The following is a 17201-nucleotide window of genomic DNA, read 5'->3' as shown; positions in this document are numbered from 1 at the left end:
GGGCGCTAGTGAGTATGTTTTTGTCGTGGTGGTATTTTGGAAGAAGAAAAAAGAAAGAAAGGAGTTATCTCCGGTGATCCTCTGTTCCTACCTGCGTGTGTGTGTAATGCCTGCTGAACTAACACCACACAACAAGTGGCGACGAGAGTAGTGGTGATTAAGTTATGGCTCTGCTCTCTTTGCAACCCCCGGCTGTGTTCCTGGATTGTCCGGGCGAACCGAAAATTCCATTTGCTGCATGGAAAAAGTTGTTCGATAACTACTTGCTTGCGATCGGGGGCAATGACTTTGCTACGGAGAGGAAGAGGGCCCTGCTAATTCATCATGACATCGTCAGAGGAAGGGTGACAGAGATCTATACTATATTTAAAAAACTTCACAAGTCAGGAGCAGGAAGACATCAATCTTTGACTTTATCTGTACATCATCAGCACTCTCAGTGTTACATGTTTCCATTTAAACACAGGAAAGTCATTCATGTGCGATGCTGCTCCAGCCTGATGACACAGAAGTAGGCATCACCTCAGCTTGTGGCCTGCTCACAATGAAACAAACTTTGCTGACTGGTTTAATCTTCAATATGCTGCAACTCCAGCAATGTGAGATGAGAGCATGCAGGGAACTGAACCTGCACGTCTTCCCTCAGTGATACGGGCAGCATGTCTAAACTGAAATCACACACCGGATCGCGATGAACTTTCACGCTGAAAATCTTTATTGATATGCATTTTAATTTGCTGAGAACAAAACTACTTAGGAGCACGCCCAGATGATGCAGGGACCATGCTGTCAATGGACGGTCCACCGACTGATGACCCAACAGAACTCCTGCTGCTGCTCTACACTCCAAAAAGAAGACAAACTCTGTAGCGTCACATCAGTCTTTATTGTCAGTATCTCAAATCGTGTTATTACATATTATTTTTCACAATGATAAAAGCAGTGAGCAGAAGGTCCACAGTATGAAACGGTGGGTGGAACAGCTGGAACGGGGCAGATGAGTAAACTTGACTAAAGCTTCCAGACATCTCCAGCAGTGTTGTCTGCAGCTCACATGCATCTGATTCAACTTGCATCACACGTGAGGTTTGTTAATGAAATGTGAGACATTTGTTTGGTGCATAACTTTGGCAGAGAGCTGTCTCCCGACCTGCAGTCGAAGTTGGCAATGAGGACTCAGATTTTCAACTTTCAGTAGCTCGTCTTGATAAAAGTAGACGAGTTCATCGCAGCTGTGCTTTTATGTCTCTGGTTCACTATTGTTACCATTAGCATGGACACATGACTCAGACCATCATGTTTATAATCTCCAAAAGACTGACGCTTTATCATTATTATTATTTTAACACAGGGCTGTAAAACTGTAGTGCTATGTATGGATGTTTCCTGCAAACCCATCATTTCCTCATCTTAATGATTGATAGTAACAGGACAGAAGCAGGTGAGTAAAGACGGAGCCTGAAAACGGCTTTGCTTTTCAATTACTGACTGATTACGTTTCAGCTCACAGATCCTTTGGTCGCTTCAGTACGAGATGCCCGTCTGGCTTAAACACGCTGCTGCACACGTGCAGACAGCAGCAGCTGTGAGGAAACACGACTCTTTGGTGAATCTGCACAACAACGTTGGGCTGATGTAGCAAATACGACTGCCACAGGCTCATCATCACCATCATGAGCCGTGTGTCTGTTGTTGTCTACCATCACTTCTATACAATTCAGAACTTACTAAAACTACTGCATCACTAAAGACTAATAAACATCAGAATTTCATTATAAACTTTAAATATTAAAGTAGAAATCAGTATCAATGTACCATTTATTACAAATTAAACTTCAACTTTGTTGTTGTGGCAAAATCACTGAGCAGGATGTTCTGAGGCTCTACCTGATCGTCCCTGCTTTGTGTGAAAACGCCTCCTGCTGCCAAATCCACGAGTTACCCAAGGACACCCGAGGGCATCCTTGTCACCTGACACAGGAGCCAGCTGCTAGCTGTGGCCGCCACTGTAGGGAACATGCAGCACAACAACGACACAGAGAACCTGTGCCAATCACACGGTTGGTGCGTGTGTGTGTGTGTGGATTACAGTGCTGGTTTTAGTAATGTTGGAATGGTCAGACTGGGATTCAGCAGTTTGCTGTCAGAGGAGCAGAGACAGAAAGCAGTGGGCAGTGGTACATTCGTACATCTGAAGGTTTTGCTGGAGAGAGCGGTGTGTGTCATGTGGGGGTTGGGGGCGGGGGCGGCGTCGACCTTTGAACTCCACATTTTAAGCAACGTCTTCCTGGCCTCCGCCGGCCTCTGCTCTCTGTGACACCAGGAACGACTCCCACACCGCCAGACACTGAAATAAAGACGGACAATGTTAATATTACTACGAGCAGCAGCCACGTGAACGCTGGGTGGAGAACGAAACTTTGTCTTCAGCGCACAGGGAGCGGCAGCTCGTACTCACGGTCCTTCCATCCACGAGGCCTTCAAAGTCAGCTTCATCATTGTTGGTGGAAAACTGACAAAAAGCGTGAACGTAGAAACTATGACTGACATATTCACTGTCACTTTGACATTAACTATAAAAATTGGTCGACGTGGATTTTTATTGTTTACATGTCATATTGTAAAACCACATAAATGTGTTTTTGTAAGCCCAGCGCACCACAGGAGGCAGAGATGGACAGAGGGACTGATCATCGAGTAATCACCGAGATAATCTTTAGTTATGTCCTTCAACATACTGAACACGGATTTAAGATATCGCATTTGACCTCTGACCTCAAGTCACACCTGCCTTTGTTTCAATTTGACCCCAGAGTGTGTCCCATCTTTAAACACAGTCAAGAGAGAGAAGAAATACTCAAGCTCGTCATCCATGACCTGCTCCTGCATCATGTTTGTGAAACCAAAGTAAACCTGTGTTGTTGGTTCTTGGCAGCCCCGTCACACCCAACAGTGTGATGAACGCCCTCATCATTTCGTGTGTGTGTGTGTGTGTGTGTGTGTGTGTGTGCGCATCACGGCAGCTATCAAAGAGGAGCTGGTCGGTAAAAAGAAAACATTAGGAGATGACTATTTCAGTGCTGCAGCGTTACACTCGTTAAAATGACGTTAACGCCAAAGCTGTATTAACGCGGCAAATCTCCGTTAACAAGTTACCGCGGATCGCCCCGTGCGTGGGGCTGCACGGCGTCAATGCTTAGCGGTTACCTCGTTGACACCGTGCAGCTAGCACTGCTAGTATTTTCACCAACAGCGCCATAAAGTGCAAAATGAAGAGTGTGTGAAACTGCGTGCTGTGTCCCAGACCGCCAAGTCTCCGGCCTCCTGCCTCGAAACAAACTACTTACAAACTCCTACACCGTATTTTTCGGACTATAACCTCACACTAAAATCCTTTCATTTTCTCAAAAATCGACAGCGCGCCTTATGTATGAGTTCTGGTTGTGCTTGCTGACCGCGAACCGATTTTACGTGGAACACGGCGCTCAGCAATCTGTCAGAAATGTTTAGTACGACTTTGGTAAAATACGAAGTCGCACCGCTTGATGGATTGGAGCATTACAGCTGCAGTAGTAGGGGGAGCCTCGCAGAGTGATACGTACTGTGCTTCAACGTAATATTACCGTACTGTGTGTGTATAAGGAGCACAAATGGCTCCTGTAAGAGACACGGTTTCAAACTCCAGGCTGTCGGCAGCAGAACCTTTGGGAACAGAGCAGCTGTGAAATCTTTGTTATTCTGCTCAGCGTCTGTTAGTTTACATTTGACTGCACAGTTGTGAGCTCTTTGTTATGCACAAAAATAACATTGTTTTCTTTTATTTCTGGAGAATTCTTATTTAATAAATGCTGATCATTTATTTCGGAGTAATTTTTTCATGCCTGTGTGACATCTGGATCACAGCTTTGACTAAGAACTCTTTGTTCTTACTTTATGGCTTTAAAAAAACATCGAGATATATATCGTATATCGCCATCCAGCTAAAAAACATCGAGATATGAATTTTAGGCCATATTGCCCAGCCCCCCCCCCCCTAAAAAAAAGCAGTTACCTTGATAGCAAGAAGCCATGAAACCACACAGTGAAAATGCCAAGCACACACCATCACGAGCAGACACACTCAAACGCCCGTGTGAGGCGGACATAAAGTTTGTGCGAGGCAGAGTCAGAGCCTCGCGACAGCGCAGCACGCCGTCGCCTCAGACAAACGGCGTCATGACAACCAATCCTAACAGGCTGCTGCTGCTTTCTACTTCCACACACATCACCTTGTCCACGCGTGCACGCACACGTCGGGTATTCATAGCTTGTGGGGACATGTAATTGGCATGACGCTTTCCCTCGCCACTTACCCTTTAACCTTTAACCTAACCATAACCCAACTGTGACCCTGACACTAAAACCACATGTTGAGTCTGATGAATGGGACGAGAGGACGGTGCACAGTCAGAAACACGGCCCTGACTCAACTCTGACCTCATTAGGAAAGCCTGATCAGCTGACAGCTCTCCTCCACACTCATTGGTGCTCAGCAGGTGACCAGAATCAGGACGAACACACAGAGATGGGCAGGGTGTGTTGGTCCTGTCGTAGCACAAAAACATATAATTCTTTAAAACATAGACAGAGAAGAACCAGAACTCAGAGCGGGCTGGTATTCAGCTGGTGTCAGGAACAAACGTGGGGCCAGCTGGTGAGCCGTCATCACCCTGCTGCCCCCCTACTCACTCTCCACCTGCTCGCCAGCCTGTTCATCACCACTGGAAGCAGGAATTAGACATGTCCCTCAGTGTAATCCCACCTCCGCTGTGAACCACTTGTTACGCTTACCGCAGCCCTCGTACGTGCCCCGCAGACACTCGGCCACCTGCAGCTTCCTCACCAAAGCTCCTCTCTCACCTGTGTGCAACCTTTGACCTCTCTACTTAGTACAGTTCTGCCAGATTCTTCTCATTTCTCCCATCATGCATCCTGTCCAGATGCCTGGTGAGTGCAGAGAGAGAGGATGCCCAATAAGATAATCTACTTAGAAACCAAACTGTCATCTCAATATCTCCATGCGTTTGTTCATCAGGTCACATGGTCATCCCCTCCTTCACTGCGCACACTTCACCCAACTAATCGCTTGCACTTGCTCAATTTGTACTCCCACAGAAACCATGGATTCAGGGTGTTATTTTTTTTTAAATATTATATTTATGTATATACATTTTTTATGGCGATCTGTGCAGAGTACGTCTGGACATCCCGAAGTCAAAACGGGTCAAAGGGTAGCGGACAAGTAGAGGAAGACGACCGTCGTGCCAAACATAGCGATACAGAGTGACAGCAGCATCAGGAAGACGAGACGCTGCAGCAGTACCACAGGCTCAGACATGATATTTCTATTTACAGCAGCACTTCTCCAGCACACTGTTGCTATGAGGTAACCATAGAAATGGGCTCTGCCATCCACAATGAAGGCAGAGCTCATAACTGTGTATCACCATGACAGTCAGCGTATCAGTAATAAGACAATAACTTTAACTAGTTAGTCACATTCTTAGTGTGACTACGTAACTTCTTCTGACTCTGATGAACAGATCGTGAGTGAACTTGTTCTGTTTGATATTCTCTTGCCTGTCCTGCATATGACTGAGTGGACTCGATGCATTAAGCTGGGCAGACACTGGGCGGTTTTTTCAGTCACGTATTCAGCTTCTGCTCGAACTGCACGTTGTTAGGTCACGATGCAGGTCGCACACTATACGGCCCGATGCTCTGATGCGACCCGAGTGCTCACACTGTGCGTCCATAACATGAAGGTTATAACAGAAAATCGCTCTGTCTTTCACACACACACACACACCACCACCATCAACTTTGCTAAATTGCTAATGAAAAACATGATCAGGCAGCTGTGATTGAGCAGCATGTAGATCCAACTATTTTCACGGTTGTTGTGGTCGTGATAATTTTTCAAGGCCACATCGAAAAGGCTCGGATGAGCTTTCCAAAGTTCTACAAGTTGTGCCTCCATCGCTTGTGTCCAGATCACACGCTGCACAGCCGTGCTGCGCTGTCCTTTTCGCTGATATTTGTGTTTGGGCGTGCGCAGTGTGAGAAGTTGCGGTGACACCCTCACGACGGTCGTGAGGATTTCAAACCACGACCAAGCGATTGATGATCGGGAGCTGGTCGTGAGGTGTTAATCGCTTCTCGTTACGCCGCGTATACTACACGACGCACGATGAAGGCCAAAATCGGGCCGATCGCCAAAACGGTCGCACGACTCAAAAAGCGGCTCAAAATCGCACAGTGTGAGCCCAGCTTTAAAGGATCACATCGACTGTTTTTGACCTGATGTAGCAACACCACCCCTTCTTTCCTTGATCTCTCCATCCTCACTCCTTTACTTCCATCTATTTCTGAGTCCTGCCTGCATCGCTCTTAGCTGCCATCAAATCCTCCCAGGTGGAGGTTTCTTATTAGACTCTTATAGCCTCTCTGGGCTCCAGACCAATAAATCATTCACAGCCCCCATGGCCACACTGGCCCACATATGCACCTGAATAACAATATGTGCACGCAGCCTCTGCTCAGATGTGCACCCCAGAGCACACGGTGTGCAAACACCAAGCTCTTTAAACGTCGCTGTGCAGAGTTTCACAAAGTCACGAATGAGCCAGTGAAACGATCCCAGCTCAGGAAGCTCAGGCCTGCCCACTTATCCCACTGCCACTCTGATTACTGCGTGTCCACTGATGCCCTCACTCGGGCTATTCTCCCGCCCTGTAAAGAGTAGCTGTCATTACTTTCTCAACACCTCCCCGTGCTGCGGTTCAAGACAACACAAACGGCTCTCACACCGAACCAAACCGTGCCTCAGCTATTACACAGCGGAGCTTGTGCTTGCAGTGATGTAGCACTTCTGCTGAAGAGGCCTCTGATGTGGAATAAATATAGAAAACAAGGCCAATGAGACGTGTGAGCCAAAGAGGCAAACACTGTCCAAGACTGTGGACGCACTTTTTCTCTGCTCACTGTTTCTGAGTGCAAAACAACTTCCCATAACTTGGCTCCTTCCCTCTTGGATTACACCCACACAGAGACGCGCCTGTTTCACTCCTAGCTTAGAGTAGATGACAGGAGGCAGTTACAGCTCCTTTCACCTATCAGCTGCATTGCCTATGATAGGATCAGACATCAGGACTTTTTAAACAGAGACCTGATCCAGACTTGCTGGTTCCACTGGATTCTGAAAAAGGACTTTTGTCCAGGCTCTCACACACGTCAGCTCTCTATACTGGGCCTCCCAGTACTCGGGTCTACTTTCATGTAAGGTGTAATAATCATAAAGCCAGGTCAGGTCCAGGTCTTGTGTCTAATCTAACACTAAACAATGTGGGAGAATCCAGCCCGGTATCTGATCCAGGACCAGTACGGTCCGCTCAGCAGCACACACGGCGCTCTACAGCAGTAAGACCAGTCCAGCCTTTGTTCCACTGCTCAGTGGAGCCGAGAAGAATCCACAGAAGACGTGTTACATTGACGAGTGGGAGAAGTTTCATCTCCAAAGCTATGAAAGAGGTGGAGTCAGCGTTCTACCTGCAGGATGTGGCACCATGAAGTCAAAGAGCTGACGTAAGCACAGAGGGGACTGCAGGCAGAGCTGCTGCCCTCTGCTGGAGCACAGAGGAGCTGGGGGCGTGTCTGGGTGGAGGCTGCAGGGCTACAACCAACTGAGTGAGTGCTGTAAGAGCTTTCTGCTCCACCAGCGTCTCTGCTTCAGCCATCTGCAATAATATCTCCGTGCTCTTCACTCAGTTTACACAAGCATGCACTCAGTCAGCATGCACTCTTGGGCAAACACCACACACATTTTAATGACTCCAGATGTGAAAATGAATGGAAGTCTGTCATCAGTACAGTCAGAGTCATGTAGGTACAAATGGACTCTGAGCCTCAGCTGCTGAGCACACACTGCAACAGCAGCAGCTCAGGCTGCTCTCACACTCACCTGAACACACAACGCTCTTCGATACAAACCAAAGTCAGGTGCTGCGTCTAAGCTTCTCGCGTGAGCTCACCTTCTCGTAGTACTCCACGTTCTTCTCTGCAGCAGAGATGAAGGCTGATCTGAGGTCAGTCTTCATGCTGTGCTGCCAGCGGACCCAGTCTCCCTTCAGGCTGTTGTTGGCCTGCTCCATCCGATCTGCCAGGACATCCACCTCCTCTTGAAGCTGCCGCCAAACACACATTATGCTTATTGACATATTACTGTTCATTATGGAAGCACGACGCCCTGATGTATCCCTGTGCTCCTCCCACAGCACGCCTCTGTGCTAACACAACAGCACCTACTACACTTACCTATGCAGGTACATGTACTTGTACCTGTGTACGTGTGTGCTTGTATGCAATTGTGTGAAGCTGTTTATTCCACACCTATTTTCACCTGGCAAAGCGTTTACACACACACACACACACACGCACACACGCACGCGCACACACACACACACACGCACACACACACACACACGCACACGCACACACACACACCAGTGTAGAAGATGAAGCAGTTACAGCACAACTTCATGTCACTGTGAAATTATATTTAGGTGCATTACTGTGGGAGCAGAGTGCATGCTGGGAGTTTTCCTGCCACAGACACTCACCTCTCAGTGAAGCACATGAAAGCCAGAGGTCAGTGTGTGCGCTTCACTTAGATAACAGTGCCCTCTCCTGGCCACAATACGTACACACACGTACACACACACACACACACACACGCACACGCACGCACACACACACACACGCACACGCACACGCACACACACACACACACAGCCTGTGGAATACGTGACTCATAAAGTCGAGCATTTCTTCCCATCAAAGGTGACGTTCTAGAAGGAAGTTTAATGTCTGAGGAGCCTCTCGTCTTATTGGTCAGCGTAGTCAGCTGACACAGACTCACACACAGACTGCGTGCTGTGTCCAGCAGCTCAGTCACATGTGACTACAGATTCCACTAACCAATCAGATCCCTTCTCAGCGCTGCAGCTGTATGATGGGTTCAAACAGCAACGCTCCAAAGCTGTTAGTGGTTTTGGGTTCACAGTAGACAAATCAAGAGCATAACAGCATTCACTTTCAAAATAAAAGACCTAAAGGATGTGAGAGGTAAGGGCCTGCTTATGATAGCTGGATGCTCAAGTAGAGCTGGGCGATATGAGATTTTTTCATATCACGATATGTTTTTTTCATTTCAGGCGATAACGATATCTATCACGATATAAGCCAAATAACTATATTTGTAAGATTTAAATGTGCCGTTGCTCACAAGTAAAATGTGAAATAATCAGCAGCTTGTTTTGATTTAAATATTTATTTCCCATAATAAGTTCAACAGGGTAGATGTACTTAAGGAACATGAGACTTTTTCAGATAAATAAAGGCAAATATTGCAAACTACACAAAAGGCAGCCGCTAAAGCGTTTAAGTTTCAAAATAGAACAAACGAAACAGACTAAATTGTCAATTCCACTTAGAAACAAAATATTAATTCTAAAAATAAATCTTAGTTTGTTTTACAGAAGAACAGACAAAACTGACTAACTTTTGTCAATATCAAATAAACTGAGAACTAAAAGGAAATTCTCAATCTCTCCTTGTTGTATAGCTGAGCTTTTCAAACAGTTTTAACAGTTACTTTAGTCTGACAAAAGCCGAATGACGAATTAGCGCTTCCAGTCAGAGACTGAGGCTACGTCCACACGTACACGGGTGTTTTTGAAAACGGAGATTTTCCGTTTTCGTTTTAAAAAATAATCTCGTCCACACATAAAGGCAGAAATGAAGGAAAACGCTGCTATGAACATGCCAAAGCAGCAGGTGGCGCTAGATTCCTAACCGTGCAGAAATATTGGCCAATCAGAAGTCTAGAAGCCTCGGTGGGAAAAAGTAAACAAAGCTGGGGCATAGAAGCAGAACAGAGTCGTATGTGTGGAGGGACAGTAACTGTGTGTATATGTAAGCATTTAAACACTGCAGAGAGTAGAATTAACAGTATTGTAGAAATTCATTTCACCGAAACAATAACGTGGCGCACAGTGTGACGCATGCACCAGTTTATTGTATTTCCAGACTTGCTTTCGGCACATTTACAGTGAACGCTACTCTGTTTTTTGTCAGACTTGAAATAGCCGAAATACCTTCACACTACGGAGCTTCTATGGCTCTTCCGTTCGACAATCTCTCCGGCGTTGGAACCATCATCTGTTTTCTCTTCGGTCACGCTCGGTTGATTTTTCTAGTCGGCACACTCATTTCCTCCATTACCCGCTGGCTGCTTCCCAAACAAACACACGTGCTGCTTGGCACTTGTGCTGTACGTAACAAGTCACGCGACGTGACGCTGCGGCTGTGATTGGTTCGGCTCTGCGCTACTTAATTTGGATTGGCTGACCTTTTTTTTTTTTTTTTTTTTTTTGAGGACAAGAACGGCGAGGTCTATCGCGATAGCTTAATTTCTCTATCGAGTAAAAGTTATATCGCGATACATATCGTTATCGTTCTATCGCCCAGCTCTATGCTCAAGCCTCTGTTTTGACCTCACTGCTTTTGCTGGTGCTGGTTGAGCAAATTATTAGTGGGTGCACAGGAGGTTCTGGTTTCCTTGGTGACGAAGAGCCAGCTCCTGCAGCATCCTGTGTGACTGAAGGGAGGTGAAGGAGCAGGCTGTTAGATTACATGTGGACCAGTCTGAGCTCATCACAACCTGCAGCTCTGGAGTTCCACTTCCACTGAGGCCATCAGTGGAAGTGGGTTAATGAATGTAAGAGCAATAACAACGTATAGTGAAAGCCCAACAACCCCACAGCAGGATGAGCCGCAGTTTAAAACAACCACAGTGTTTAAAGAGTCTCCTTCAATAAGCACATTCATAACTGCATTAAGGCCTCGTTTCCTATGAGGCCAATAAAACTGCACAGAAGCTCAGAGGGAGTCTGGATTCACTCAGCCAGCTGCACAGTGATGCAGTGAGCTCGGCTGTATCGCAGCTGCTGCCCAGTCGCTCACAGCATTTGGCTGTTGTTTTGGTAGCTCTCGTGACTTTAATAGCAACGCCATAAACGACACTGGGACAGCTCTGTCTTATCGTGGCGACTCCCTTTATTGCCAAACTGCAACATACAATACACACGGCACAACCACCAGAGGGTGCTGCATGAACCCTTGAGTTAGTCCTTACCATAACATCCCCCTTTCTGAGTACATTATAACCATAATGTTTCCTGTGCTAATCCACATTTATGTCAACACTACATTCACTGCAACTTAACTTGTAGCTGAATATTTCAATGCTGTTACGTTAACTTTATTCTGTAACGGACATTTATTGTTTCCACTTTATAACAATTATTTTATTTAACTGTGTGAACTTATCCAACTGTGAAGGTGGGGTAGACTTCCCAATCCTTCCGCTGAGTGAGGGGATTATTCTGCCCCTGGCTGGTCACTCAGGTGCTCGAGAGTACCTACTACCTACTTCAAAGTCTTTAAGGTACCTCGGTGGGTTTCTGTCTCTGGTGGGATATCTTTTCTCAGTAATCCGGTCATTCGGTGGTGTAAGACACTGCTGTGCCTGGTTCGAAACCGGGCTGCTGCTGTCTTCTGGTATGACAGGGATCTGCTGTTCTGTCGGTTCCGTCTTGGTCTCTTTTAGTGTGATGAGATGGCTCCTGTTTCGACGTAGAAGTCCTCTCGGGGTCTCAACAAGGTAAGAACGCGGCGTCTCTGCTCTGCCTGATATAGTTCCATTTGTTTTCATGTCTGTTATCCAGACTTGATCTCCTGGGTGTAGTCCTGTGAGGTCTTGTGCTCTGTGTCTGTTGTTGAACCATTTCTACTGTTTTTCTCTCTCCTTCCCTTCTCTCTCTCTCAGTTTAGTGATGTTTGTCCAGCCTGGGTTGAGGCAGGATGGAAGTATGGGAACTGTGGTACGAAGTTTCCTCCCCATCAGAAGCTCTGCAGGGCTATGTCCATTGGCAAGTGGTGTGGCGCGATATGCCATGAGAGCAAGATATGGGTCTCCTTCTTTCTGTAGAAGGCTCTTTACTGTTCTCACTGCTCTTTCAGCCTCACCATTGCTCTGAGGGAATCTCGGGCTGGAAGTGGTGTGGGCAAAGCCCCACTCTGAAGCAAACTTTTGGAAGTGTTCTGAGGAGAATTGTGGACCGTTATCCGACCTTAACTCTGTTGGAATGCCGTGGCGTGCGAATATGGACTTTAAGTGGTCAATCACTGCTGCTGATGTGGTAGAGGACAGCTTAGCTATTTCTATGTATCGTGAGAAATAGTCCACTGCAACCAAATACTGGCTGTTACTCCACTCAAAAAGATCAGCACCAACTAACTCCCACGGCCGTGTAGGAAACTCAGTTGGCATGAGTGTTTCTCTGGGTTGCTGTCTCACCTTTGCACACGTCTCACATTCTGCTACCAGCTGTTGTAGTTGAGAGCTCAGTCCTGGCCACCATACCGACTGCTTGGCTCGTTCCCTGGACTTTACAATGCCCTGGTGACCTGTGTGCAGTCGTGTCAAAACATCTTTTTGTAATATTTTTGGGATAACTATACGCATACCTTTTAGGAGAAGTTCATCTTCAACAGTCAGGTCCCCTGCATGCTGGTGGTATGGGAAACATGGACCTGGTATTTTGAGTTTGTCCGGCCAGCCATTCTTGCAGTAGAGTTTGATTTGTTTTAGTGTTTCGTCTTTGTCTTGCTGCTCCCTTATTTGTTGTAGTCTCTCCTCTGTTGCAGGAAGACCTGAAATCACCTGATGTGCATACAGGTTCATTTCGTCTCTTAATGTCTCGTCACAAACAGTTTTTTCTGGTGCTCTGGACAGCACGTCTGCAGTTGCGATGTGTTTGCCTGGGACATGTGAGATGGTGAAAGAGTACCGCATTAATCTCATTCTCAGTCTTTGTACTCGTGGTGGCAGTTCGTCTAAGTTCTTGGAGCCCAAAAGTGGTACTAAAGGCTTGTGATCTGTCTCAACATGGAACTCAATGCCTATAAGAAAATCAGAGAATCGCTCACATGCCCAGGTTATGGCTAACGCTTCCTTCTCTATTTGAGCGTACCTCTGTTCCGTGGGGGTTAATGCTCTTGAAGCGAAGGCCACTGGTTTGGTTGCGTCATCCTCTTGTTTCTGAAGTAGCACCGCTCCTAGTCCATAGGAGGATGCATCAGCTGATACTGTTGTTTGTGCTTTGGGGTTGTAGAGTGCCAAGTTCGGTGGTTTACTCAGTTCTGCCTTAATGTTGTCAAATGCTGTTTGTTGAGCCTCACTCCAACACCACATGTTTTTGGTACTGAGTAGTTCTCTCAACGGCTGTGTTTTCTCTGCTAAGTGGGGAAGGTACTTGCCTAGATGATTAACCATTCCTAGGAATCGTCTCACTCCACCCACATCCGTGGGCGCTTCCATGTTGCTGACTGCTTTCACTTTCTCCGGGTCTGCTTTGACTCCTGCAGCATCGATGATCTGTCCGAGGAACTTGATTGAGGCCTTTGCAAACTCACACTTCTCACTTTTCAATGTCACCCCAGCTTTTGTGAGCCGTTCCAGGACTGCGATCAGTCTCTTGTCGTGCTGGATTTGTGTGTCAGCATAAACCAGAATGTCATCCATCTGGCAGACGACTCCTTCCAGCCCCTCTAAAAGCTGAGACATTCGTTTTTGGAAGTGTTCGGGGGCCGAAGATATGCCAAAACAAAGTCTATTAAAACAGAACCTTCCGAATGGCGTGATGAAGGTTGTGAGAAGAGCTGACTGTTTGGACAAAGGTATTTGCCAAAACCCTGAGTTAGCGTCGAGTTTTGAGAACAACTTTGCGCCCTCTAGCTGTCCTAGGGTGTGCTCAACTGATGGCAACAGGTGTCTTTCTCTTTTCACAGAATTATTTAGTTTGGTCAAGTCCACGCACACACGCACTTCATCTCTGTTTGGTTTAGGTACTGGAACCATTCCTGCACACCAGTCGGTAGGCTGCTCTACTCTGGAGATTACACCTAACTCTTCCATCCGAGCAAGCTCTCTTTTGACTTTGGGTAACAGGGGAAGCGGGACTCTTCTTGGAGTTGACAGGGCAAACGGTTTGGCGTCTGCTTTAAGCTCAATTTTGTATTCCCCCGCCATCCGGCCTAACCCACTGAATAGTGTTGGAAACTGCTGCTTCACTGTTTCTACTGAAGTGAGTGACACAGTTTCTATTCTAGCCACTAACCCGAGTGCTACGCTCGCTATGCGGCTTAGTAATCCTTGTGTCAGGTCTGCTACTACATACACAGGCTGTACTGTAGCTTTGCTTGGAGTGCTCAAGTTAGCAGTAAATTTCCCTCTAACTGTTAATGGAGACATTCCCACCCCATATAGTTTCAGATCTGTGGGTTGCAGCTGCGGTTTTTGTGCTAGAGTGTTGTACTCTTTTTCAGGCAAGACGGTTACGTCCGCTCCTGTATCAATTTTTAGCCAGCAGTCTGCATTGTTAACTTTTACTTTAGTCAACCACGCATCCTCTGTTCTATCTGAGGCTACCGTTCCCAGAAATGCTATTTCTCTTTCTTCTCTGTTACCACCCGCTGCACGTATTTCTCCCACTGCCCCAGACCTACATACTCTTGCGTAGTGACCTTTCTTTTTGCACTGATTGCAGAGTACCTCTCTGGCTGGGCACTGGTGTTTGCTGTGAAAGGGTGTCTTTCCACATCGGTTGCATTGGCTTTTCACATTCCTCTCCGTGGTTTGTGGTACAGTCTTTCGTGGTTTGAAGTGTTTCGTTTTTGCTTTAACGATGTCCACGTTGCAAAGATTCTCCTGCTTGAAGTTGTTTTTAAGAAGATCCTGTTGTTTCTTAACAAGTTCACTTTGGCGAATCCGTATCACTGCTTTTTCTAATGTGAGCTCCGCATCCATTTGTAGTTGCTCCGAGAGTCTCTTGTCTCTTATTCCGACAACGAGTCTGTCTCTTATCATTTCACTGTGCAGCGCCCCGTAGCCACAATGCTCAGCCAAGGCATATAGGGATGTAATAAACCCGTCTGCAGTCTCTCCTGCTTCTTGCTGCCTTTGGTTGAACTTTGCACGTTCAAAGATAACATTTCTTCTGACTACAAAGTGTGCCTCGAGTTTGTCTTTGAGAGTGTGGTACTCACTCGCCTCCTCTTCGGTCAGGTTCAACGAGGTGATCACGTCTTCAGCTTCATCGCCCATTGTATATATCAGTGTTAACCTGGTTTTCGTCCGATTGTAGCTCGAGTCCGGATGCTATCCTGAACCTGTCGAAGCGTCGGATCCATTTCGGCCACTCTTCCGGCTTTGAAAAATCAAACTTCGACGGCGGTGATACTTGAAAGGCTGCTGGTGCGGCCGCCATGTTGCTAGTCGCGAGATGCTAGTTAGCGCTTCTTGCTAATTTGTTAGCTTAGCTCTTACTGTGGCTGTTATTGCAACCTTGCAGGGCGAGTTCTCTCCGGTGAGGAAGTTTCCGTGTTCCGTTATGTTCTTCTTCTCTCCCGAGCACTTCTGACACCATGTTTTGGTAGCTCTCGTGACTTTAATAGCAACGCCATAAACGACACTGGGACAGCTCTGTCTTATCGTGGCGACTCCCTTTATTGCCAAACTGCAACATACAATACACACGGCACAACCACCAGAGGGTGCTGCATGAACCCTTGAGTTAGTCCTTACCATAACAGCTGTCAGCTAACTAACTGATGAAATTTGGTCATAATGACGCAGGCTTTAGGTCAAATGTAAAGCAGCCACATGGAGGAAGCACAGCCAGTGGGTCAGCAGCTGTCAGGACCAGATGTGCTGACAGATGTGAAGATCAGTGCTAGCCCGCACAAGCTGGACTCCTTCTGACGTCCTCTTTGATTGCCACGAAGAAACATTTAGAACAACACTTTCCCAGCATGCACAGACTGTTTTGTGCTTCCTGTTGAGAACAGCAAATGTTGGGAAGTTGAACAGCGTGATTAGACCTGATCTCAATGATCTGATCAAACCTTTCTCTCCAACGCACAACGCCAGTATGTCCACTACGATGCACTGTGTGAGTGTGTGTGTGTACACACACTCACACAGCATGTTTGTGTGGATGCTTATGTGGTTGTGCATGTCTACAACCAGGTGGCATGGTCGTAGACATGCTGAGCAGGTGCTGAGAACTGTGGGCCGCACTGAGAGACGATGTGCACTTTAAAGTGTGTACTTGGAGGTAACACTGCTACACAACACTGGCTGTTTGGAATTACATGGACACATTCTGCACATATGACTTGATTGTCTGAATTTGTGGGCGGTGCCAACTTTACGAGCAATCTGTCCTGCTCTCCGTCTTCCTCACCTTCATCGCCCATTACACCAGTAGACCCCAGCAGAGACAGAGGCAGCGTTTGTTACACTATGCTGTGAGCGAGACAGAGCAGAGAGCAACACAAGCACGACTGACAGCAGCCGCAGAGACCTGCCGGGTCCACGCCCACAGAGCAGCGAGACCCATTTCCCTCCCAGTAACGCCGCCACAGCACCTTGAAGCTGAATTTTTACCCAATTTTTACTCTTTAAGTGTGCGCGTGTGTGTATGTGTGTGTGGGTGGGGGGATATATGTGTATTGAGAGTGTGGGGACTGAGTTGGAGGGTGGGGTGGGCTGCTTTTAACTATGTAAAGCACTTTGTGCTACATTTTTTCTGTATGAAAAGTGCTTTATAAATAAAGATTGACTGATTGATTGATGTCTTCCTCTGACATTCACTTCTCATTAGTGCAGGTCTGTCATGGGCATTAGCGGGCTGATACACAGCAGAACCTGGAGGGCTGGATTAAATCAGAGCTCACACAAAGCACGAGTACAACGGTGGGGGAAGCACAGCTTCTTAATTAACATCTAACAGATGGGGCTGCATGTCGGCCTGATGAGGGGGACAGACACCTGCAGGTCTCACACAGACAAAGATGCCTTTCTTCTCGGGTCTTTGCGTCCTGACATTACGAAGCGAAGCGTCATCTGAGAAGGAAGTTTGCTCCTGCCACGATCAGCTGTCAGTGCGCGGCAGGAAGTAATATCAGCAGCTTTTACTCACTCTGAGCTCGGCACAGACTTCCAGCCAAGCAGGGATATTTAGATAATCCTCCCAGGG

The 17201-nt window shown here is 46.9% G+C and overlaps 1 protein-coding gene across 1 annotated transcript in view; it reads right to left on the bottom strand.

Moving 5' to 3' along the window:
* Positions 1 to 867: 867 nt before the first annotated feature.
* Positions 868 to 17201, bottom strand: part of snx7 (sorting nexin 7) — a 38029-nt gene continuing 21695 nt past the window's right edge. Inside the window, exons 8-9 of the mRNA XM_085467427.1 lie at positions 8070 to 8222; positions 868 to 2347 (exon numbers count right to left, since the gene is read on the bottom strand). Coding sequence (XP_085323553.1) covers positions 2273 to 2347; positions 8070 to 8222 — 228 coding nt within the window. The 3' untranslated portion in view covers positions 868 to 2272. The remainder of the gene's footprint in view (positions 2348 to 8069; positions 8223 to 17201) is intronic.

Source organism: Copadichromis virginalis, linkage group LG9, assembly GCF_057382275.1.
Source record: "Copadichromis virginalis isolate Kocher_CV1m ecotype Utaka linkage group LG9, C_Virginalis_male_GT1.1, whole genome shotgun sequence".
Lineage (NCBI taxonomy): Eukaryota > Metazoa > Chordata > Actinopteri > Cichliformes > Cichlidae > Copadichromis > Copadichromis virginalis.
The sequence above is the reverse complement of the archived record's forward strand: the minus strand, read 5'-3'. Positions and strand labels throughout refer to the sequence as shown.